We start from the raw sequence: 24,134 nt of genomic DNA, 5'->3' as shown, positions 1-24,134 counted from the left end.
ATTGTTTAAATTTCCGTCTTCTATAATTCCCAGTCCCTTCCATTTTCTTTCAATAAAAAAAGACAGGTAAGTAATATAATTTAAAAAAAAATCTTTAGTAAATATACTACACGCTAACGACCGTCGCGTTCCAGTATATTATATAGAGTCACTAGTTATTGACTACAGGGACGGAAAATTGCAGTTTATTTATTCATTTATTTATAGAGTACTGCCACATCACATACATTAAAACATTATTTAAGTACATTTAGAAGTATTGTGACTAATTTAATTATATGACAATTACAACGTACATAACTCATACAATTAAGGGTAAGTATTTAAAAATAAAGTAAAATTAAAATAACACAGCGATATTAAAAATTTGAAATTTGAAAAATATTAGGTAAATATAAATATAAGTAATTAACATCCTGTTGAGCTTTATATAATCTAGAACTTTTATCATATATTTATTTATTTGTACGTGATAAGGAGACATGCAGTGTATAATACTACAGATAGACACACCTACATACGCGTACAAATCTTATGAAATTACAAGAACAATTATACATTAATAATAATTATTATTATCATATATATGTGATATATGCACTTGATATCAAGTCAGAGTCATGGCCTGAATCATCCTTCAAAGTTTTCGTTACCATGTCACTAACACCCTGTATACGCCAAACAAGTTCACCATTCCATGATGCCAGTGCACTTTAAATAATATTATTATATCTTATAATAATATAACATAATTTTTACATATTTTTTGTAAAAATGCAGTGCGTATTTTTTTGAATAAATAAATAAAATTAAAAATTATATTTTATCACACGGGACTCTTTTTCAACACAGAGTAAGACATAAATTTGCTATTACAATACTTTTTATATACGTAGAAAGCCATAGTTAGTCACCTATTAGGGATTAAATGATGAATGGAAATGCCGCTGTTATCGAGGGGAAGTAGGTACTTAGACGACGGAAATTGTGTCGTCGAAACGAAATCTGATATCACTCTTTTTCTAAATAGGGTTCCGTTGAAGTTTGACGGCTTACGATTAACAACAATAAATAATTTACTTTTTATTAACATAATAGTTTAAAATATTTCTACAATGTACGCCACGTAGAAGTTTCATACGTGCGTCTAATTGTGGTGTGGTATAATTTTCAATATTTTTTTTATAATATTTAGTTAATGTTTATGTTGTGTAAATATCAATAAGTGTATTTGGCGGCTCAATAGTAACCCTGCCACCAGTATTGATGAGGTTGGTACTCCATCTCACAACCCACACGAATGCAAGAGAGAAACATTTTAATTATTTACTTACTTTACATTCATCCGTAATCTTCTACGGAACTCACAACAACGAACACACTATTGACGGTATTTGATAACTATATACGTGTAATTAGAGGCTGAGAGGGTTTTGTCAACATTGCGCTTCGCTGGCCCCCATGATAACACCAGATATGAATCTGGTTTCAGATATAATTCCACTTGGGTACTGAAATTCTCCTCAGTGGAGACGAATCCTTCGCTCTATTCATCAACCAATTTGTAATACCAAACAAGTGAGTATAAAACCACTTAACTGACTGTTATCCTGTTCAAAACAAAATGAAATCGTTCGAATTTTGAAATTATCGTAGTGAATCCTTAAAAAAAACACTTTCGAATTATGCAATTTTCCAGGTATATTTTTTAAGTTTTCATTTCGTTAATTTTAACATTAAACAAATAATTGCTTATAATTTCCGTTCTTGATCAGTGACTCGAAAACAACCTATATACGTCCCACTGCTGGGCGCAGGCCTCCCCTCAACCAACCGGAGGGGTTATAGAGCATACTCCATGTCACTGCTCCACTGCGGGTTGGCGGAGGTGTTTTAAGCCCCTGACGTGCCTCATGTGATTGGGCTAGTAAAAAGTAGGTAGATCCATCGCAAGATGAACTGAGTTATTTACATAGGGTGTCTCAAACTGTGGGTCATGACCCACTGGTGGGTCACGAGTGATTATGTAGTGGGTCTTGCCTATAGAACAATACACCTACAGACCGAGCCAACAACGGCCCCGAAAGCTTTGTTTGTTATTTGAAAGTTTGAAAATTGTTTGTTCACAACTTCGGGAACCATTGCTCTAACCTAAAAATACATTTATATTGACGTGATCGCTTAAATGTCAGCAGGGTGACATTAAATTGTCTTTTCTAAAAAATCAACGTAGCTAAAAATCCTAAACTAGTTTGTTTCGCGCCAAAAAACCCTCCTTTTAGTTAAAGTTTAGAATTTCCTATCTGCCCTTTATTTAACAGGCTTTTACCGAGGCCATTTTGACACAAGATGCCGAAACCTTCACTAATTTTCCGTTAGCTTTTCTTTTATCAAAGTTCAAAAGAAAAATAATTGTCATTAGATACTTTAATCCTTCCTGTCTGTGATCGGAAAAACGTGGGAGAATAGGTATTATGAGTTGTTTTTTATTTTACTTTAAGGTTGTAAGGCCTATATGCCTTTTGAAATCCAAATCTAGTAGCTGAAAGCCGGGCCTTACGAGAATAAACTGTTAAAGTGGTTTATTGCTTATACTTGTTCATAGAATCCTCTAGGAATTAACACAAGTACATACAAATGACATGAATTGCAAGCTTAAAAAAGTATTAAGTAGCTTTAGTTACATAACACAACAGTATGCAACTGAAAATAATAAAAAAAACTCCTTTTTTGATGAATTTTCTGAAAATTTCACTTAATATCAATTCAGAATCAAAATTGACGCTTAATGAAATGAAAATTTATTGTCACAAATGTGGTAGGTATATCCATGGAAGCGAAGCTTATACCGCTCAGCACTTTTAGTCATGTTATGACATACAATAATAATTACATAAAGTACTGAAAAAAGGTATTAAAATAACTTAAATGTTATCAAAAAGGTATATTTCTCTGAAATTCTTCCGAATAGTGATGTTTACGAGATAGCCATGATAGCCGTGGTCGTATGCCGATCTGTTCTAAAAGTTTGTTTACCACGGCATGCGACCATGGCTATCTCGTAAACATCACTACTCGGAAGAATTAGAGAGAAATATACCTATTTTCTTGTTTCATACTTTTTAGAGCGTGATTTTTCCGTAGTCGAATTTTAGTTTTTAAATTCACTTACAAGTTTAATATCACTGTCACTGTCGATTGTCATAATCGTTTACAACTTAGCCATACCGTAATATACCGTAACAATATATTTTCTGTGGTATTTTTATGCAATTTCATGTCATACCTTTACTACTATAGTCACAACGGAATAAGTAATAAAATATGAATTACCGTCACTCTAGATAATAAAACACTAGTTTCATCGTAACTCAGTAGATTCGATCGTAGCTACAAAAAAGAACCTACTTCGTGTTATTTTTTTTATCCACTTTACTTACATACATTTATTTTGTAACGTACATACATCACGCCTGTATCTCTAAAGAGTTAGGCAGAGGTGTATCATATTAATTTAATATTAATATTATAAATGTGAAAGTTTGTGAATATGGATGTTTGTTACTCTTTCACGCAAAAACTACTGAATGGATTTTAATGAAACTTTGCAATAATGTAGCTTATACACCATAATAACACACAGGCTTTAACAATTTAAAAAATCGGAAATTCTTACCGCGGAAACCGAAATCCACGCGGACAAAGTCGCGGGCGGCCGCTAGTATAGTATATATAATCTACTGTTACACGTCAGTTTAATTGTTTATATTTATGAATATATAATATGTATTGATTTGTTTGTATGCTCCATACCTCCTCCGGTTAATTGAGGGGAGGCCTGTGCCCAGCATTGGGACGTATAATATAGGCTGTTGATGATGATGATGACTGATTTGTTATTGTTCATATATTTATTGGTAAATTGTGCGTCCGAGTAGTATGTCCTTAATAGTTTTGAGGAGCTCGGCGGTAAACGCGCTCGGTCTGCGATTGTTGAAGTTAAGCAACTTTCGCAAAGGCCGGTCATAGGATGGGTGACCACAAAAAAAAGTTTTCATCTCGAGCTCCATCCGTGCTTCGGAAGGCAAGTTAAGCCGTTGGTCCCGGCTGTATTAGCAGTCGTTAATAACCATCAATCCGCACTGGGCCCGCGTGATGGTTTAAGGCCCGATCTCCCTATCCATCCATAGGGGAGGCCCGTGCCCCAGCAGTGGGGACGTTAATGGGCTGATGATGATGAAAAAAAAAGTTGTTGTCTAAAAGTTGATTTTAAAAGGTTAATTATTTCAATTTAAAAATAAGTCATATTCTGTGAGGCCGCAGCATGTTGGCAATCAAAGTCTTATAATAATATATTTTACTGTAATATATTTTGCTATAGCAATAACTATGTGGACTAAATATATGGAATATGTGGAATAAATATGTGGACTTACGCCACAGACTTTGCCGCCAAGAGATTCTTTTCGTGTCTTGCTAACTTATATGTAAATAATTCCTAGTTTTTAATTCCAATACAGTCCACTTAACATCTCGAAGAGTTTTTATTTAAAGAAAGAAAGAAACGTTTATTATAAACGTTAACGTTAACGTCGTTTGGCGTTTGGTTGGGACACCACAACAACCAACCGCCACAACCAAGCAACCGGAGCAACCATCGCCTCCAACTAATTGTCCTTGGTTTGCACCCGCAATGTTTAATTTTTTACATATTTCCTCACCTTATGGTTGTCTAGAAGAAATCGCTTTAAGCGATAGGGCCGCCATTTGCCATGCACCTAGGTAAGTCTCTATTGTAAATATTTTCTTCTATTTTGATGCAATATATAATGCAAAGTATATCTGTATTTAACCCTTTGGAATACAGGCCTGATGCTTTGTTATATTAAAACAGCAGAAACAGAAAAACACAAGTAAACTTACGTAAAATAGACCACTATTATGTCACTCGTAAAATTAATTTGACTTTTTACCTTTAGGGTTGTCTCACATCTGGACGATTTATTTCTTTCTAAATAAATAACAAAAAAGGAAAAAGATAAACAAGAAAAATTTTGACCAGTAGTGGTTCTGTTTCAAAGGTACCTTTACCCCTAGCCGTGTGTGAAGTTACTTGAAGAGGTACGCAGTATTTCAAAGGCTTAGGTACCTCTCAGCTGTAAAGAAATCCCTCTTTAATTTCCGGACTCCCATCATTTGATCTATAAAGTGTACGTAGGTTTGAACTCTTTCCTTGTGTGGTACTTACACAGAAAATTCGGTACACATACAAAAAGAAAACATAATTATCGTCGAACTTAGAACCTTTTTACCCGACTACGGCGAAGGAAAAAGGAGGGTTATGTTTGACCGCTATGTATGTATGTATGTATGTACTATTGTCCGATGACGTCACAACAAAATCAATGTGGCGCCCTTCCCCTCCCCTTCCCCTTTTCCCTCGCCCTCTACAGGACATAAAATAATATAGATTTTTTTAATATTATTATGTTATCTTCCTAATCTTTCCGTAGTAGTCAAGATTTTCCGTAGTAGTCGAATTATTATTTTTTTAGGAGTCGATTCTTAACGAATTGAGAAATGTTTATTGAGACTTCTTCCATATATTGCGTAAGCCCAATAAAAAGATCCGTACTCTAGGGCCTCGTATCGCTCACAGTATATTTGTTTCCGTGCTATCGATTGTTTTCGGGAAATGCCTAGGAGGGCAAATTAAACACGAAGGACTAACATACCATTTATTGACCCGGTCAAAAAGAACCAGCGCATGCAAGTGTTCTTTTAACACATTCACTGTTTACAATATAAATAAAAATCATAGCTGGAAACCAAAACTTTTTAAGGTGAATTTTTATTAAGTATATGCATGCTTGTAAATATGGATAAATGTATATTTTATTATTATAATTTCAATAAAAAAATACATTTTTCAAATCCCGGTATACCGGTATTGTTCTGGAGGCAATAACGAAAATACCGGGTTTGAAAATTGGTCCCGAATTGCGATCCCCAAATGCCATCCCTAGCGCTCGGATCGAGTGGGGATCAAGGAATGTGTAAAAATTGGAATAAAAAATCGTTAATTTTGAATACAGTAAGATCATTACAGCACTCTTATTGCATTTCGATTTGGTATAACAAAAAGCTCAAAGTCTAGAAACCTTGTGATGTGAATTATTTTTTATCCAAAAGTGAATTCAAACCCATAAAGTCGAATTCAATTATTTAGAGCCCTGCTGGGTTTTGAACACGTGAAACTGCAATAAAGGTAATGCGGTATCCATACTATTACGGATTTAGGAGGATGTATTTACATTTTTGTTTTTTTTTTTATGCGTTGTGATGGGTGTATTTTTCTGAGGTAAAGAAGCGGCTCAAAAGCTCCCCAATAACCTTCCAATAAAAAAAAGTTTATCAATTACTAATAGTTGCATTCACATGTAAAAGATTTGACAGGTCCAGTTTTTACAGAAGCAACTGCCTGACTGGCTTTCCAACCCGCGAAGAGAAAAACAGCCCAACACAGGTTAGGTCACGTACGAGTACCTCCGAAACACATTTCTCGAATATGTGGGTTTCCTCACGATGTTTTCCTTCCTTATTGAGCACGTGATAATCAATGACCTCAATTTCAAATTGAAATACTCCGACAAAATACGAGTGACCGGCTATTCTGACGGATGCTTATTTGTGTTGAACCAAACATGAATTCGAAAAACGATTTCGATAATCATAGGTTTAGGCCCGTGCTGGATTCTAACTTGCGACCTTATATAGTCCTCCTTGTCGTATCCGACAACGGCATGCGCTTGAATGTGACTGGCAAAGCCAAACTTTGTTTTGAACACTCGGTCACATTAGAGGCAGAATAGCTGTCCATCCCAGTTGAAACAGTTGTAACATCCCAGTTGTAACAGCCTCCGTGGTCTAGTGGTTAGAACGTTAGGCTCACGATCTGGAGGTCCGGGTTCGATTCCCGATGGGGACATTGTCGAAATCACTTTGTGAGACAGTCCTTTGTTTGGTAAGGACTTTTCAGGCTTGAATCACCTGATTGTCCGAAAAAGTAAGATGATTCCGTGCTTCGGAGGGCACGTTAAGCCGTTGGTCCCGGCTATTAGCCGTAAAAACACCTTCACCAACCCGCATTGGAGCAGCGTGGTGGAGTATGCTCCATACCCCCTCCGGTTGATTGAGGGGAGGCCTGTGCCCAGCAGTGGGACGTATATAGGCAGTTTATATATATAACGAAAAAGTGTAGCTACAAATGGGTTTGGGATGATCCTTCGTGTTTGGCGTTTTTCGTCGAGCTCTTTCAGACGATTTTGCTCCAAGTTGGCCACCCCTATTTTGACACAGTGACGCCACTCCTCCCAGCGTTCAGTGGAGATGTCACAGGCGGTCAGGTTACGTTTCAAGACGTTCTTGTACCACAGATACTGTCCTCCGCGTTTACGCTTCCCACTCGCTAGTTCGGAGTAGAAGACGAACTTCGGGAGTCTAGTCATTCATACGGTGGACGTGACCTTACAGTGAGAGTCAACCGTTCTTCTGACTGGGTTACCATGGTTGGGTATGTGTTATCATGTGTACAATCGATAATTAAATAAATAACAAAAACAGACTGGAAACAGACCTGTAGGTACAGTCACAGATTACCTACAGTCTTCATTCACTAAGACAAAAGCTATAGCACAAACGTAATAGCCATGGACAGCGCACTACAAAGCACACTTGTACAAGTACACTTCTACTACAAACCGACAGGCTATACAGCTAACAGCTCTTTGTATTGTCCAAGCCAGTAAATGGGTACTGTGGAGGCTTAAGCCAATTGCGTAAGTTTAAGTGAGGCGCGATGTGCCACTATACAAGCCGATGATCTGTTTAGTACGTGCCAGTTAGTGGACTAAACAGAGTGCAACATTTGTACTTTACATATAAGTAGAGAGTTGAGTAGCAAAGATGATAACTACGTATTTGAAAACTTAGATGAAGGCATCAGGAATTATTATTATAAGAAATACTTTTTTCTCTGTAAAACCACGCGTTTCGAGTCTTCAGGTTTTAGCTGTTGTGAACACATTGTCCATTTGTTAACTTTTTTTATTCTATAAAAGTAATTCTGACTGGGATTTTACTTAGATAATACTATTCAGAAGTCCTAGATGCTGTAGGAAGCAGTTTCTAGGTTACAAACGTATTTTAGGGACATGATTGTGATCCTTATTTTTGCCTAATCAGAAATCACCGTTACAGCATACGATTCATCATATTATGTAAGATATTAAGTACATTTTGATCACTTGTGGCTCAATTTTAGAAATTACGAGCGATGATTTATTTTGTGCGTACTATATAGCCTTGTATGTAGTTGTAACTAGCTTGTACTAGTCGCTTTTCACGTGTAAACAGTCCTATTACCGTGCTGGTCTAAACAAGGCCTTGCCAGCTTGCCTCTAGCACCCCCAGTTCAGTCGTACGTACCCCGCGTCCCAGTGAACTGCCTCTACTATATAGGTACCAGCTTATATCTTGCCTTCAGACAAGGATTGTTGCCTTAAAGTTCTGCCACATTATCTCCCCTGGTACTTATAACTGGTAATTATATTCACGATTCTATGTCACGTTTTGTTATAAAACACTCTTGGGTTTTGCTCCTATGACATTTAAAACGATATCCCTTATGTTATGTTTATTAGCTTATTCATCTTACATTGGCATATTATGCGTTTTATTAACTTAATATTTTTTGATTGATCAGTCTTCATTTTTTATTTTTAAGGAATGTCAGACCCATCGTCAACTGTTAAACGGTAAAGGAAAATATTGTGAGGAAACTCAAACAGGTATTTCGGACGCATAAGGTCATGGAATGAACAATTATAATTTGTAATATGGCCATTCAATGCTTATCGCTATCGATGGTCGATTCATTCTTCCAAATGTTTTCCTCTCAGACGTCGCCTTTAGCCGAGGTTCGCACCCAGCTAGGCACCCTCAAGCCTGTTGTCTTAAATTTTGTACCGGGTGAGAGCCCTCAGCACTGCCCATTCGTCCGGCCAAGTAGTAAATGCCATTTGCGGCAAACTTACAAAAACTCACATAAAAAAAGGTAGCTGTAGTCAGTGGGCCGTTTAGAACAGAAATAGAATAGAATAGAAATAGTTTATTAAATTCAAATATAATAATAATTATAATAAGTAGTTTGTTTATTTCATTATATCAAATTTCCACTAAACCATTACAAAAAAAGCAAGACGGATGCGTTTGTACCAAGCCTAATGAATAAACTTTAGTGAAATAAAAATATTCTTAAAAAAAATAAAAAAAAATCTTTATTTCTTATCTACGGACTTATTTTATCTTCTTTTGTCTGTATGTTTTGTTGGCTATCACGTTACTCTAACACAGATACACCTCTGGCTACCCCAACTGGGTTATGTACCAGGTTCAAGATAAAATATGAAATTATAATGACTAAATAAAGACAGATCTAAAACTAACGAAAAACATTTCCTTTTTTCTATTTAACTTATCATGGATATTAATCAAGAAAAACGTAATAATAAGTTCGACATTTTATCAAGTTTTTCTATGACGTTACATTTTTTTTTTTTTTTAGTTTTCCCCGAAGGGTAAGGCAAAGGGAACTATGCCCATACAGCCATGTCTGACGTATTTTTTTTCTTGATAATTAATGAAATGATGAAAGGTGATGATGATGAAACCTAAGCCCCCACCCTCGGAGTAGACTCCTACTCCGAACCCCAAACGAATTAACTCAAAAGTCCGCATAAACTTTTGAGTTATGAAGTGGCTTCCCGGCACGAAGCGAAAATAGGCAGATACACTTTGTTCATTGAATACTCCAATATAATAACACTCGCGAATGTCTTCCGACTAACTTAATGCGATCATTAACCACAAAACACCACTTCGTATTAATTATTTAGATTACTCAATGAAGAAAGCAACTGTCCCGTTCCCGTTTCCCGCCGAAAAGCCTCTATGACGTCACACGTGTGTTTTTTCATACAAATTCTATAGTAATTTTGTGTTTTGACGTTTAGTAACAAGTAACTGATTTGACTAGTTGGAAATTGAGCCTATTTCTTATGTTGTTTCAGAATGGTGCGATTGAGCTGCTTACTGGCATGCTGCGCGCTGGCTGCGCTGCTCCTCGCCGTACCAGCCTCCGCTTACCCCAGGTAGTGGTACTTACTCCAATATAACACACACATATCTACTTACATCAAGATTACACACTTCTAAACTAGGGATCTATTGGTGTTGATTCCAGTACACACCATTTAATTTTAAGCTATACCTATCATTTTCTTATCCGCCGAAAAGGAAAGGGACAGATAATTCACAATTGTTACAGTGTTACTACAAAACACAAACTAAAAATAAACTAGGTTTGAAATAATATGTCGCGCCACGAAAGAAGTCGGCGGATTTTAATGAACTTGAGAAGTCATAATAATTCTATGCAGGATCTGCGACAGTAGCGCCGCGGCCTTCGGGACTTCTTTCGTATACGGATTATACTTTAAACATAGTTTATCTTTTAGTCTTTGTTTTGTAATAACACTGATAATTTTCAAATGAGTCACATTATGTGGCATACATAGTAGTGTCACGGATTGGAATCCCGACACGGGACCGGACTCTAAACCACTGAATTGGAAATTATGAGTTTGAATCCATATTTGGTTCATCTCTCTCTCTCTCTCTCTCTCTCTCTCTATTTAACCTCTCATCTGCCGGAACGCGGATCTCGACCAGACACAATGTAAAATCTATTGTGTCTGGTATCTCGGCAGATGAGAGGTTAAGAGCTGCGCTCTTGTCGGTAGAGTAACCGCCATTCCTCTCTTCTTCCCGCCAAATCCTTCACCTTCCGATACGACACGACCTGCATCTTCTCTTTTATTTGTTTCATAAATATTATCCTAGGTCTACTCCTTCCTCTCTTCCCTCCAATTTTTTCTTCTATAATGTTTGTTATAAATGAATCGTGTCGTATCAGGTGGCCAATCATATTTCCTCTCCGGTTCTCTACAGTCTTCAATATGGTTCTCTTTTCTTCAACTCTTTCCGGCACTTTTTCATTTGACACCATTTCAGTCCAGCTTATACCCTCCATCCTTCGCCAACACCACATCTCAAACGCTTCCAACCTCTCTCTGTCTCTCTGTGTCATAGTCCACGTTTCACTTCCATAGAGTGCAATGTTCCAAATATATGATTTAATAAACCGTTTCCTTATTTTTAATGATATGTTTTTGGTTTTCAAAATGTATTTTTTCCTGTTAAATGCTTGTTTGGCTATTGCAATTCTGGCTATTATGTCTTGTGTGCATCTAGAGTCACTATTTACTACACTTGGTTCATAGATAATTCATATTTCATGGTTCCTAGGATTTGTTTGTGTCCGGTTAACGGCAATAGGCTCGCCCCCTATACCAAGGGACTTGAACCTAGCTGGCGAGGAGTGGATGCATACACAGCACAGGCCTTCCCTTAATCAACCGGAAGGGGTATGGAGCATACTCCGCCACGCTACTCCATTGCTAGTAGCTCGGGACCAACAGCTTGATGTTCAACCTGCAATGTCCTAAACAAACAAAGGAAAGTCTCACAGCTTGATTTTCGACAGTATCACCATCGGGAATCGAACCCTTACCTCTAGATCGTGAGCCCAATGCACTAACCACTAGACCACAGAGGCCGTTAACGTTAATGGTGTTATTTTTACATACTTCAGTCCGAACAACTACTTCCGCGACGAGATCCAATATGAACCTGAGGAAATCATGGACATGCTGAACCGTCTCGGAAACCTGCTGCAGATCGAACGCAAAATGGAGAAGTGAGTATTCCTCAAGTACCTACGTTTAGGTCCGGCCGCGTATAGCGAAACCATAGAATAAGGAATAATACGTATAGAACGGTAACTCTCCGCTCCCCACAAACGGCTGAGCTAGCTCCCCAACTCTGGGGTCTTACTTTAGTCTTCAATCGTATGGGCGTCTGACGTCACACACACAGATGCGCGTGTACGCTAACGTCAATTTGTACTGTGGTCTGTGTAGTATGAAGTGTCCGGGGTGAAGCTAAATGCTACTTCAGTACTTCCCTGTCGGTGGAGACAAACTGAGCTGGCATTTCCAAACGATTAATACGCGCAAATCGTGTTCCAATACGTCTCAGACGGTGACATACTGCAGTGGGATTTCTAAGGGCTGTTCACACCTTGCATGCGTTTTCACTTCGTCCGAACACTTACGAACACGCAGGAAAAATCTTAACCGTCTTTTTTTAACGTGATTATACGAATACTATGGGGATGATTCTGACCATGATTTTTATTTAATATCAAGTGGAATTTTCCGTTGCAAAATTCATGATTTTTTTTTCAATTCTATACTTTTGCGATGGAAAATTCAACTTGATATTAACTCAGAGTAATGACCTGAGTTATCCCTTAAAGTTTTCGTTACGCTATCACTAACAAATAAATATACGGGTATATTTGCCGCAAGTGACATGTATTACTTGGTCGGCCAAATGGGGAGTGCTTTCACCCAGTACAAAATTGAAGAGTCTGAGGTCGCCCAATGGGGGCGATCCACGGGTAAAGGAGTGGTCTAAGAGAATTGATTGTTAATCGTCGACCACGCCGGCGGGGTCGGTATTGGGATCTGAAGTGTTTGTTGTCGCGAGCTGATTGGCCGCCTCTGTGGCAAGTTCCAAGCATTATGGGAGAGTACACTTATTGGGAGCGAGTTGGTTGTCAATGTTGTCATAGACCAGTGTTCAAACGTGTACGCACGAATTGAATTCGTATGAAAACGCCTCCAAAGTGCGACCAGCCTAAACACTTGAATGGTTAGAAATATTTTGTCTCACGTCATGTGATCGTGAAAACAATAATCTTGCTTTGAAGCAGTCAGCCATTTTGAATTGGAACTATACATGATTTTTTGTTATTTTTAACGCATCAGAATTATCGATTTGCCGTCTTGTTCTAAATCTTTTTTACAAATTGCTTCAAAGCAAAATTATAATAATAGAAGTGGAATACAAAGTTTGAATTGTGCATGTTTTACTTTACAATTCTACACTGGGATTTTATGTTTCTGATTTAAAAGTTAAATTATACCATTCATAATGAGTTCTTCATTCCAATGTACTTAACCAAGAATATTGTTATTTCGCGAAGGAAGAAATTTTGTAGAAACAGAATCATGCTAAACAGAACATGAATACAGTAAAGTTTTTAATACAACGTAGACTTACATAGCTTTAACGGGCAAATTATATTTGTATATTCATGACTATTAAGCAAAATATAATTTAACAAGGCTGCTACTAAAGTTCAAAGTAACAGTGACATAATTATGAAATTAATTGTAATATTATTATATATTTTGACATCAATTGCTAAATACAAAGGTGACGTCTGCTAATTATGATATTAAAGTTCTGTTTACAATTAATTAATTACAATAATTTTCGTTTTAGGCCTTGTGTAGTTTGTTGTGTGTTGCTGTCGTTGAATAATGGGGAAATTCTGTATTCTAAATATAAATAAATTTAATTATTTTTTTACATTAATATAATTCGCCATTCGTCAGCGACATGCATTTTAGTTTATTTATTACATTTTATTGTATGTACTCTAAATGTGTTTGTCTTTTTTCAGCTTTAAAGATGACATTACTAGGTACGTCCTGGATGTCGTATATAGAATCATAACAACCTTAACAGACATCAGTTTATTTTTGTTCCAAATAATTTGCGCAACTGTGACTATCATTTTAATGTTCAATGTATCGGTGTCTTAAGTACTTTCCTTTATTAATAACGTGTACACGAACCGGAAACATTTAATTGGGGGTTAAGAAAGCCACATTAAAGCAATTCAGATAAGAAAACAGTATTGCTATTTGATATTTTGTTGCCATGGCGCACTCACTTTTATATGCGCAAAAGTTAAATGGCTTTTTTTCAGTACCTACCTCACTAAATAGGGAAAGGGCATCCACCATAAGACCCATAAAATGGGCACAAGATAGAAAAGTGGAAACTAATTTTCTTACCAATGTACATACATACATAAACTTCCGCCTATTTCCCATCGGGGCAAGCAGAGACTATGGAATTCCATTTGCTTCGATCCTGACACAGTTCTCTCGCTTCCTTCACATTCATCAATCGTTTCATACACGCACGTCAGTTCAAAGTAGATCTTACTGAAACCTAAGGACATCTCCAATTTGGCCAATATACGTCCTTCTAGGTCTTCCTCTGCCCGACCACCCCTTGGCAATGCAATTTTTACCATTTTATGCTGTAAGTAATTGTATTTCTAGTAGATTAGAGATCCACTCAAATTGATTCAACAGTTTAAACATGAAAATGAAATGGACAGCTTGACAGACAGATAATTACTTTCGCATTTATAATATTAAGTGTGGATTAATTTGACAACTGTCTTTTCCGTCTCATGTCTCATTTGTATGTTAGGAATATGGTCTAAAGTCATTTTCATTAATTGAAAAGCCACGCTCTTGTCGGTGTAGCATTCTCCATGCTACTTTTTTAGGGGAAAATAGTGGCAGTGGTTTCCCTCTTGCCTTGAGCATTGCTCTATAGTATTTCTCCATTTATCGTAGAGACAGGATTGTGTTATGTACACTATTGGGACAACAATATTGTACCTGCCCTACGTGACACGTGGTACAACTGCGTGGTACAACTGGTTGTACCACAGGGATTTCTCCCGATGGGCCAATTGTCCGATGGTAAATTTAAACAGAATGTACGTCATAAACGCACAATAATTCTAACTTTAAAGTCTAATATAGGACGCCTGTACTTACACTGTTCAAAAGGATATCTTATGAATTACTTGTACATGTATAACTTGAATTTGAATGTCAAAATTAAAATGACAGCTACAAGATTATGCCCGCCTTCATACATATTTACTAACCCTCTAACTGACAGAATGTAAGATTGCTTTTATGCTTTAGATGTGTACTAGTTGGGTACTTAATATTTAGAAAGAGAGAAAGAAGAAGGAAAAAATTCACTTACAACTTAAATTACTTACAACTTACTTAGAGGTAATTAAATCACCTAATAATTAATATACTTAATGCCGAAACGGCTTCAGTTCAGCTAATATCACAGCCTAGCAGCAGCTGTAGCTAGACTATGACGCTGTTTTCAGCTGCAGCCGGTTGGGGAATCAAAACGACATTGAAACAAAAAAATTGTCACATTTTTAGACAAGTAAAAGGTACTTTATGTTGGCTACATTTCATAACTCCCACTGCTGGGAACAGGACTCCCTACAATCAACCGGAGGGGGTATGGAGCAAATTCCACCACGCACTTCCACTGCGGGTTGGTGGAGGTATTAAGACTGTAGGGTTAACGTGCTTTCTGAAGCATGGAGTCATCTTACTGTTCCAAAATGTCAGGTGATTCAAGCCTGCAAAATCTTTCTAGTTTATGTAAACTTATTATTATTGTATAATATAATTACACAAAGAGAAACAGAAAATCTTGTACTTTACGTTTTTCTCAAATAACAAGCTTCACACCTTAAATGTTGACTTCTGATTTATCTTTAGATAAAACTGTTTGGGTTCTGATTGAATTCCAAACATAGCTTTTGATCCCCTATTTTCGCTGTAAGAATTTGAACCTTTTGTTGGTTGATTGAAAACCGGTGCCTGACGATTTCTTCAGGTAAAAACGGGATAAAGGATTAATTAAATATAGATAAAGCATTTTGTTCTGCGTGTGTATACATTAATATACCCCCATTCCCGAGAAATGCTATTTCGGAGGTATGTGACCTAACCTGTATTGGGCTGATTTTCCCTTCGCGGGTTGGAGGGTTAGACAGGCAGTCGCTTCTGTCAAATCTTCAGGTTAGCTAAGCGAACCCTGTGAAAAACGGGATAATGTTAGGGGAATGTGTGTATATACACAATAATATAATATATACGCGTAATTTTTCACACAGGTGTATTTACGTGTATAAATAAATATAAACGAATTAATGAAATAACACAGAATTCAAAGTTGAGGAATGTGTTCACACACATTCCCGACGTTTTTTCCAACGGTATGCATGACAATGCATGCACGCATACTTTTCTAAACATATACATTACTTACATTTTTAAAATGACTAAATAAAGAGGTCATTTTGTAGACTCTACAAACTTCTTTTGACTAGAAGCGAATAAAACATAAATACATATAAATATAAACTCAGAACTATTTCCCACTGGTGTGCAGAGATTATGAAATTCTGTTGGCTTAGGGGACATCTCGTCCCAGTCTTAAACTGGGCCCAGGGACGAGTTTGCCCTTTTCTAATTTGATAGTGGGTAAGGCTTTGGCTTTTTGCTTCGATTTTCGCTTCCTCCAAAATTCATCAATCGTAAAATCATAAGCGAGGTTATTGTTGATGTAATAAGTAACATTTCACGCGGGAATTTGATACAAAACAACAATAAAGAATTCAGTTCTGAATTCAAATTCTGATAAGTACATGATAAATGGACATGGAAATGAAACATGGAATGAAAGCATTCGTGTCTATTCGGAAATGCAATAATTGCTAACGGATATACAAAATGTAGAAAAGCACTGCGTCTATTTCATTAGTATTTTAATCTTCTATCGTGTGGGTTGTGAGGTGAATTACCAACCTCATCAACCCTGGCGTCAGTATTATTATTGAGCCGCCAATGGCCCTAAACATGGCTCATGTAACGACTACTTACTTACATCGGTAAGTAGTAACCGGGACCAACGGCTTAACGTGCCTTCCGAAGCACGGATCATCTTACTTTTGGACAATCAGGTGATCAGTCTGTAATGTCGTAACTAAACTTGGGATCACAAAGTGATTTTTGTGATATGTCCCCATCGGGATTCGAACCCGGGACCTCCGGAACGTGAGCCCAACGCTCAGCCATTGGACCACGGAGACCGTAGTATTTTAATAGACCTCAGCAACTTTTTGTTCCAAAACCCGTTGAAAAATCTTGTTTTAAAAGCACTTAATGTTGTATTACACAGAGCTCTAAAAAGGCCCTTTTATGAATATTCACAGAATAAGGTTTGTCGAAAGAACCTTTTTCGAAGCCTCATGATTAGATGCAGCCTTCGTACGTTCCATTATTTAAGCTTGCATGAAATACCTGGCAACATTTATTGCTAATTCAGTGTTTACACTTTAGGAACAAACCAGTTAGATACAATCATTTTTGACTTCTTTAGCATGGACTTTATTATAACGCTTGTCTTTTATTGTCTTGGGTATAAGCGTCATTTTGTTTCTTTCGCGACTCTCCAGAATTCTATCCGAGTTCGTAAATGACGGACAGTAGAAAATTACTTAGAGAAATCCGATGAGGGATATCGGATGTAGTATGTAAGCTGCCATACAAATAGTTAAATACAAACAGTTCTACGAAAGGGAAAGAACTTTCACGGACTTGGATCGGATATGGATCGGCTGTTGTGCAAAATTGCCCTTAGTTTTTTTTTTATCCAATGACATACAAGGTGTTAGTGACATCGTATCGAATACTGAGGGGGATGATTCAGCTCAAGATTCTGAATAAGTATTTAGTGGAGTTTTCCGCCGCAAAATACATGTTCTTTTTTTGAGTTTTTTATTATTATTGTCAATTCCATAATATTGCATTCCAATGAGTTATTAATTTATCTTAAGTGCAGCTTTCGCTAATACAGTTGGCTCGACCATTATAGACGGCGATTCGATTCACGACCTATCACGTTGGTCTAACAGAAAACTCAGTGAGGCGTGGGTACTTAGTTCAGTTAAGATGTTGTGCTACTATATACTGTTGCGATGGAAAATTCCACTTGATATTAACTCAGAGTCCTGAGCTGACTCATCCCCCTGAGTATTCGATACGGTGTCACTAGCACTATGTATACTTATATCAGTCTTTATTCCCCAGTGAGAAGCGAGCGCTCGACCTGGGTCTCAGCCGCGGCTACTCCGGAGCTCTTCAAGCCAAACACCTGATGGGACTGGCGGCTGCCAACTACGCTGGCGGACCCGGAAGAAGGAGGCGAGATGCCCATTAAACCTGTACAAACAAACGCCCCCAGTAATTTAGACGAAATAAATATTGTTTTATTGCGACTGTTTTTAGAAACGATTTTTTATGCGAATAATTTCTTTTCAAATCTTATCTAAAATTATCATCGTAAGTACTTGGCCAGGATTTAAAAAACACCATTAAATGGGATAAAAGGACATTGAACAAATCTGTATGGAACTTGATCCCAAATATCGACCACTAACGAGACCTATTATTATACTACGGAAAATATTTTCCCATGTAAAGATTAAAAAACGTAATTTTTCTTTTAGCCATAACTTTTTACTGACAGCATATTTTTGACTGCGGTTTGGTATTTATTACTCTTTAGTGGTCTATTTCGGTATATAAGTCTCGTTGGTGGTGGACATTTGGACCACTTTTGATCAATATCCTTTGTATTAGGTAACTCAGTATATCCACCGCGTTACTTATAAAACAAAATTTTCGCACGGGTTCTACTTCTTGTTTTATTCTTTAGGGAACGTGGTTGATCACTCTTTCTTTTTCTTTCCACTCGGCTTTAATACAAATATATTTTATTTCACACTCATGCAGAAAATACTAGGATAATAATAATAATAAAAAAGTTTATTTAGGTAAAATCACTGTTAAGAACGGTACGTCTACAACCGTGGTCCCGATCTCAAGTGTCATAAGTATTATGAACGAAAGAACAATTACCCTTTAGTGTCCGTGAAAGTGTTAAAACATACATACGAAACATCTCGCAGAATAAAACTCTCGCAGATATTTTTCCTATTGAAATTCTCTCTCTTTATTTAAGAGCTGCGCTCTTGTCGGTGGAGCAATCGCCTTCATTACTCCAGATAGGGCGTGTAGAACGGTGGTTGCCCCAATCGCCTTCCGTTCCGCAGTACACCGACCAATTTCTCAATCGGTGACGTTCTAGCTAGAGCCCTACCAGAATCCATTTCCTCGGCCTCCAACCAGTACTGATACCGCTGCTGCCCGGCATCAGGGGTGCGCCTTTGAAGTAGCGGCGCCTATTCGTTACGTCACAAGATTGAAATTACTTCGTCTAAATTACTTAGGGTCCCAATATGCAGTTATCAATCCACCAGTCTCTACTCTAGTCATCAACGAATTGGCTGGCTCATCCCACATTGTCGTTCGTACAAACTTCTAAGCTTAAATCTGTTGGAAATTTAATATCTTTTATAATCCCACCGACTTGCTTAGATATAAATGTTTAGAAAATTTGAGAAATATAAAGAAGAGTATTAAATTATGGTAGATGTAAGATCTTATAAACAGTTGCATAGTCCCAAACGATAATATTTTAAAGTTTCATCTATAATTAAATTTACATGATAAAAGTATTATTAAAAAAATATCTACGGAATTTCTACGCTTTTGATTCCTTGTAGTTTCAGTGCATTTCACTTGTACTTACTATGGCTAAAAGCCTTTATTACATAACTTACTTTTTTACATTTTTAATTTGAAAATAATCTAACTACAAGTTAGATACTTAACTAAGCTATTCGTGTTTTAAACAAAATCTTATTGAATTCATTGATTGGCCGTCAGTATTCTATAAAAACAGTATTTTCAACTATCTTCTGATGTAAAATCTTCTAGAACATAATGCCATCTTGGAAACGCTTAAATAAATGTAAATTAGATATTTTAATGTACTTAAATAAGAAAATCCCAGCTGTTTAGTTTTAATCAATAAATGTCTGTAACAATGAATCAATGTTACTATCCTTATGTATGTATGTGGCAAATTTATTAGTAAATAGTGAAAATAAGTGATAAAATACCTCCTGTCTAGAGTTTATTGTTACGAATAAAGAGATATTCATATTTACACCATTGTCTTTTAATTTAATTATTTCATTAATAAAGTTTACATTGCTCGCACTATTGGAAAATTACACATAAAGTAAGCTAAAAATAAAATAAAAAATAATTTTAAATTTATATTAATTTAAATTAATTTATTTAATTTTAATTTTATATTTATTCTTATTTTATTTTGCCTAATATAATCATACAAAAGTTATCAACGAATTCATTGATACTGTTCCTAGTAACGATTTTTCGATCGAATAGTTATCTATTCCCTAAGTTCGACGATACATAATCCAATAAAAAAATATTGGAATGTGAGAAATACCTGAACAACAGTCATACTCGTAAGCTGTCACAAATGAAGTGGGTCTCAAATTGATACATGTAGCGACATCTACTAGCCCATGACGTAACAAAATGTAAATTTATGGCAGGAACTAATAATATTATAATTATTTTTTACATTTAGAAGATAAAGGGCGCCAAAAATAGAGAACATCGTTATCAGAAGAATAATTATGCAATAATTATGACATGAAAACATATTGTAAGTGGGTAATAAGTAGTGTAATAAGTAAAGCGCCATCTATCATGTTCGTGACGAACTACTTTCAGACTGGCTTCCACAGTACTATTTTCATAATTAGTTCTTTATTATTTTTCTAGATGTCGCCACATTGTACGAAAGTTGAGTAGTTTTATTTGCTTTGTAGTTGCAAGTATTAGCGCTAGATACCGCTACTGTACACTTAAAATAACTTTTTGTTATAATTTTATTTTTAATAGGTTATTTTCTAAAGTAATGATTTTTAGTGTTTTGTAAAAAAAAGTAGGACGTACTTATACCTGTCAAAAACCTTTAAAAAACCGAAATTACGTTTATTATAAATTCCAACATAAACACATTGACATGTGTTTAATAATCACTTTAATTACTGTAATTCAGTTTCATAATTTAGTTTAATTATTTTAATTGTTAATAAATAAAAAAAAATTTCAAAAATATTTACCACAAAAATGCTTTCCAGTTATATACGCTAATTTTATTCTACCATTCAACATCCCGTATGGTCTAGTGGCTAGGATACCTGGCTTTCACCCAGGAGGCTCGGGTTCGATTCCCGGTACGGGAAACCTTTTTTGGCTTCTCTTGTTTTTATATTTACTTTTTACGGATTTATATTTACCTACGTAGATACCAGGAAATAATTGTAGACAGACCAATATTCTGCTCACTGCTTTTATTTTTATTTGTAGAATTCTCTGCAAATTCTGACGTAATCCAGAGACAGTACTATACCTACCAGTGGCTATACATTGCACCACCCTAGCTAAAGAGCAGTGTCAACAAAGGTGGCATGTGCAAATGGGGCACCCTGCACCAATTTAACCTGGTCTCCGATACTGAAACTTCCTCCGCTTAAGTTACTGCTTCGCCACGTGTCTCGGGAGACGAGGGAGCTGTAATTAAACTGGACGGCACAGACGAAGCGATGAATGTGTATCCACTTGAATGCCCAGGTTTTTCAACATGGACGAACGTAGTATTTTTACTTGTGCCTTATTTAGACGGAAGGTGACCGACATCAGACAAGCCATGTAATTGAAAATGTAACAATAGAATAGTTTCCAACTAGTCAAATCAGTTACTTTTTACTAAACGTCAAAACACGAAATGACTAAGGAAATTGTATGAAAAAGCACGCTGTGACGTCATAGAAAGACGTGACAAATTGTCGCACTTATTATTATAAGCTTTAATAAAATTCATAAATAAGTTAAATAGAAACAAGAAAACCTTTTTTATCATCGTTAGATCTGTCTTTATTCAGTAATCAGTGTTTCATAATTTATCTTTGACATAGGAAACCACCCAATTCTAGCTAAGACATAACATGAGCTCTCGGCGGCTACCTATATTCCAATAGGCTAGCTTCCAAATAGTCAAATCAGTTACTTTTTACTAAAAACGAAATTGTATGAAAAGGCATACTGTGACGTCATAAAAAAATATGATAAAATTTTGGACTTATTATTACGTTTTCCTTGATTAAAATTCTTAAATAAGTTAAACAGAAAAGAAGAAGATATTTTGTCGTTACTTTTAGATCTGTCTTTATATAGTAGTTATGAGAATTTCATAATTTATCTTGAACTTATTACACAGACCATTTGTCAATAGTGATAGTTAGGGTAGTCAGAGGTAGGTACCTACATCCATCACTAGATGAACTAAGTACCCACACCTCACCGAGCTTTCTGTTAGACCAACGTGATAGGTGACCCGTATCGCCGTCGAGCCAAGTGTGTTAGTGAAATTAAACTAACTTAAAAGAAAAGTCATTGCACATAATCATTTTAGAATAAGCCATATTCCCAGTTTGTGAGTAATTAATTCAATCTTCTTCTATCGTGTGGGTTGTGAGGTGAATTACCAACGTCGTCAACCCTAGTGCCAGGGTTATTATTGAGCCGTCTAAGGCCCCTGACATGGCTCATGTAACGATTGCTCACTTACATCAGTAAGTAGTACCCGGGACCAACGGCTTAACGTGCCTTCCGAACACCGGATCATCTTACTTTCGGACAATCAAGTGATCAGCATTTTTTTACTTTAAGGGGTTGAGGGGTGCTACTTTGAGGTCTCCCACCACCTAAATATTTTGCTAGGGCCTCGACTGCGCACATCAACCTATACTTATCATTGATAATTGCACGTAATCATTACAATTGAAGGCGAAACAGTAAATTACAGGCTAGTAGGAATAACAACCGATTAAAATAATTATTATAAGACTTATTATTAATTCATTGCATACAACTGAAATAAAACAAAGAAATCCATCATTCGATACAATTTTTGAAACGCAATTTAGGTGCTCTGTATTTCAGAAATTCATAAGATTTTGAATGAATTTGGCGTCTGCATAAAATTCATTGAATTACTTTCGAATCCCGGTGGGGACATAAATATCAAAAAAATCACTTTGTGATCCCTAATTTGGTTAGGATATTAGAAAGAAGAAAGAAAGAAAATTACAGGCTGATCACCTGATTGTTCAAAAAGTAAGATGATCCATGCTTCGGAAGGCACGTTAAGCTGTTGGTCCCGATTACTACTTACTGATGTAAATAAGTAGTCGTTAATAGTCAATAGTAAAAAGGGTTGATGGGATTGGTAATCCACCTCACAACCCATACGATAGAAGAAGAAGAGAAAGAAACAATGAGAGTTGTCTCATTGTTTAATGTTTTATGCCAACCGAAAATAAGATATTTGATTAAAACAATAACTGTGTTTACATTCAAAACGGCATGACCTGACATTCGAACTCAGTCTAGTATATTACCTAATAAGAACCTTTAGCTTAGCATATCTTTACTACAGCACGCGACAGGGTTAGTGCCCCCGGTCGATACTATGCACCTCGGTGCATTTTGCTTCGATAACCTCTCGACACTTTCATAATGGAACCCTTGTTACGCTGAATAAAGCCTGAATGCAAAGCTTTTATCAAGATTTTCAATTTGTTTGTTTTGATAAAACCACGGCGGTTTCTTCTACGCTTCTTTTCCAAAAATATATGCTGGTACTGTTTTGGCTACGGAAATCAGTAACAATTAAACTACATGACATAACATAACATCACGCCTGTTCCCTCGAAGGGGTAGGCAGAGGTGTAATAGTATACTGTACACCCACTTCTCGCCAGCTATGTCCGAATTAATAAGGGGCGAGCTTATTGCTATTAACTGGGCACAAAAAACTGGAAACCACGCGATATCAATTATCTATGATTGTAACACAAAGTCGAATCAGTACAATTAAACTAAATTAACTGGGCTGCTAAAAAAGTTATATTCGATGCTAAAAAATTATAGCGGAAATCGGACGTCGTTTAAGAGAGAATGGAGATGACCCCTGTGCCGGAGCAAAGGTTCTTGGAGCAAAGGTTGTTCATTGCTGTACAGCGAGGAAATGCGGGTAGTCTAATGGGCACCTTCGCGCCCGGATTAGTCAGGGGTGGGCTTGCAGTGCAGTAAATAGCATTATTTTTGTTAATTATTTATGTAATTTCGTGTTTAGTTAATGTAACTAAATTTGATTAAACTCATCATCATCATTAGTCCATTAAC

At 36.4% G+C, this 24,134-nt stretch overlaps 1 protein-coding gene and 1 non-coding gene across 3 annotated transcripts; both read left to right on the top strand.

Annotated features, from left to right (window-relative positions):
• The first annotated feature begins 1,518 nt into the window (after positions 1-1,518).
• LOC126371557 (diuretic hormone class 2) lies at positions 1,519-18,752 on the top strand. 2 transcript variants are annotated; one of them, XM_050016885.1, is made up of 5 exons: positions 1,519-1,578; positions 10,131-10,214; positions 11,774-11,878; positions 13,715-13,735; positions 18,030-18,752. In XM_050016885.1, exons 2-5 carry the CDS (start codon positions 10,132-10,134, stop codon positions 18,157-18,159), a joined length of 339 nt encoding a protein of 112 aa, XP_049872842.1. In that variant the 5' UTR covers positions 1,519-1,578; position 10,131; the 3' UTR covers positions 18,160-18,752. The 2 variants fall into 2 exon arrangements, with proteins under 2 accessions (XP_049872842.1, XP_049872843.1); XM_050016886.1 differs by lacking the exon at positions 13,715-13,735.
• A 2,306-nt stretch (positions 18,753-21,058) lies between these two features.
• On the top strand, positions 21,059-21,130 carry Trnae-uuc (transfer RNA glutamic acid (anticodon UUC)). Its single transcript has one exon. It is a non-coding gene; the product is annotated as a tRNA-Glu (tRNA).
• Positions 21,131-24,134: the final 3,004 nt, after the last annotated feature.

This window comes from Pectinophora gossypiella, chromosome 12 (assembly GCF_024362695.1).
Source record: "Pectinophora gossypiella chromosome 12, ilPecGoss1.1, whole genome shotgun sequence".
Taxonomy (NCBI): domain Eukaryota; kingdom Metazoa; phylum Arthropoda; class Insecta; order Lepidoptera; family Gelechiidae; genus Pectinophora; species Pectinophora gossypiella.
The sequence above is the reverse complement of the archived record's forward strand: the minus strand, read 5'-3'. Positions and strand labels throughout refer to the sequence as shown.

Excerpts from the sequence above, each read along its gene's own strand:
- LOC126371557 (XM_050016885.1), top strand. The coding sequence starts at position 10,132 with ATGGTGCGATTGAGCTGCTTACTGGCATGCTGCGCGCTGGCTGCGCTG. Across the intron at positions 11,879-13,714 it reads ATCGAACGCAAAATGGAGAA|CTTTAAAGATGACATTACTA; the intron begins GTGAGTATTCCT and ends GTCTTTTTTCAG. Across the intron at positions 13,736-18,029 it reads TTTAAAGATGACATTACTAG|TGAGAAGCGAGCGCTCGACC; the intron begins GTACGTCCTGGA and ends TTTATTCCCCAG.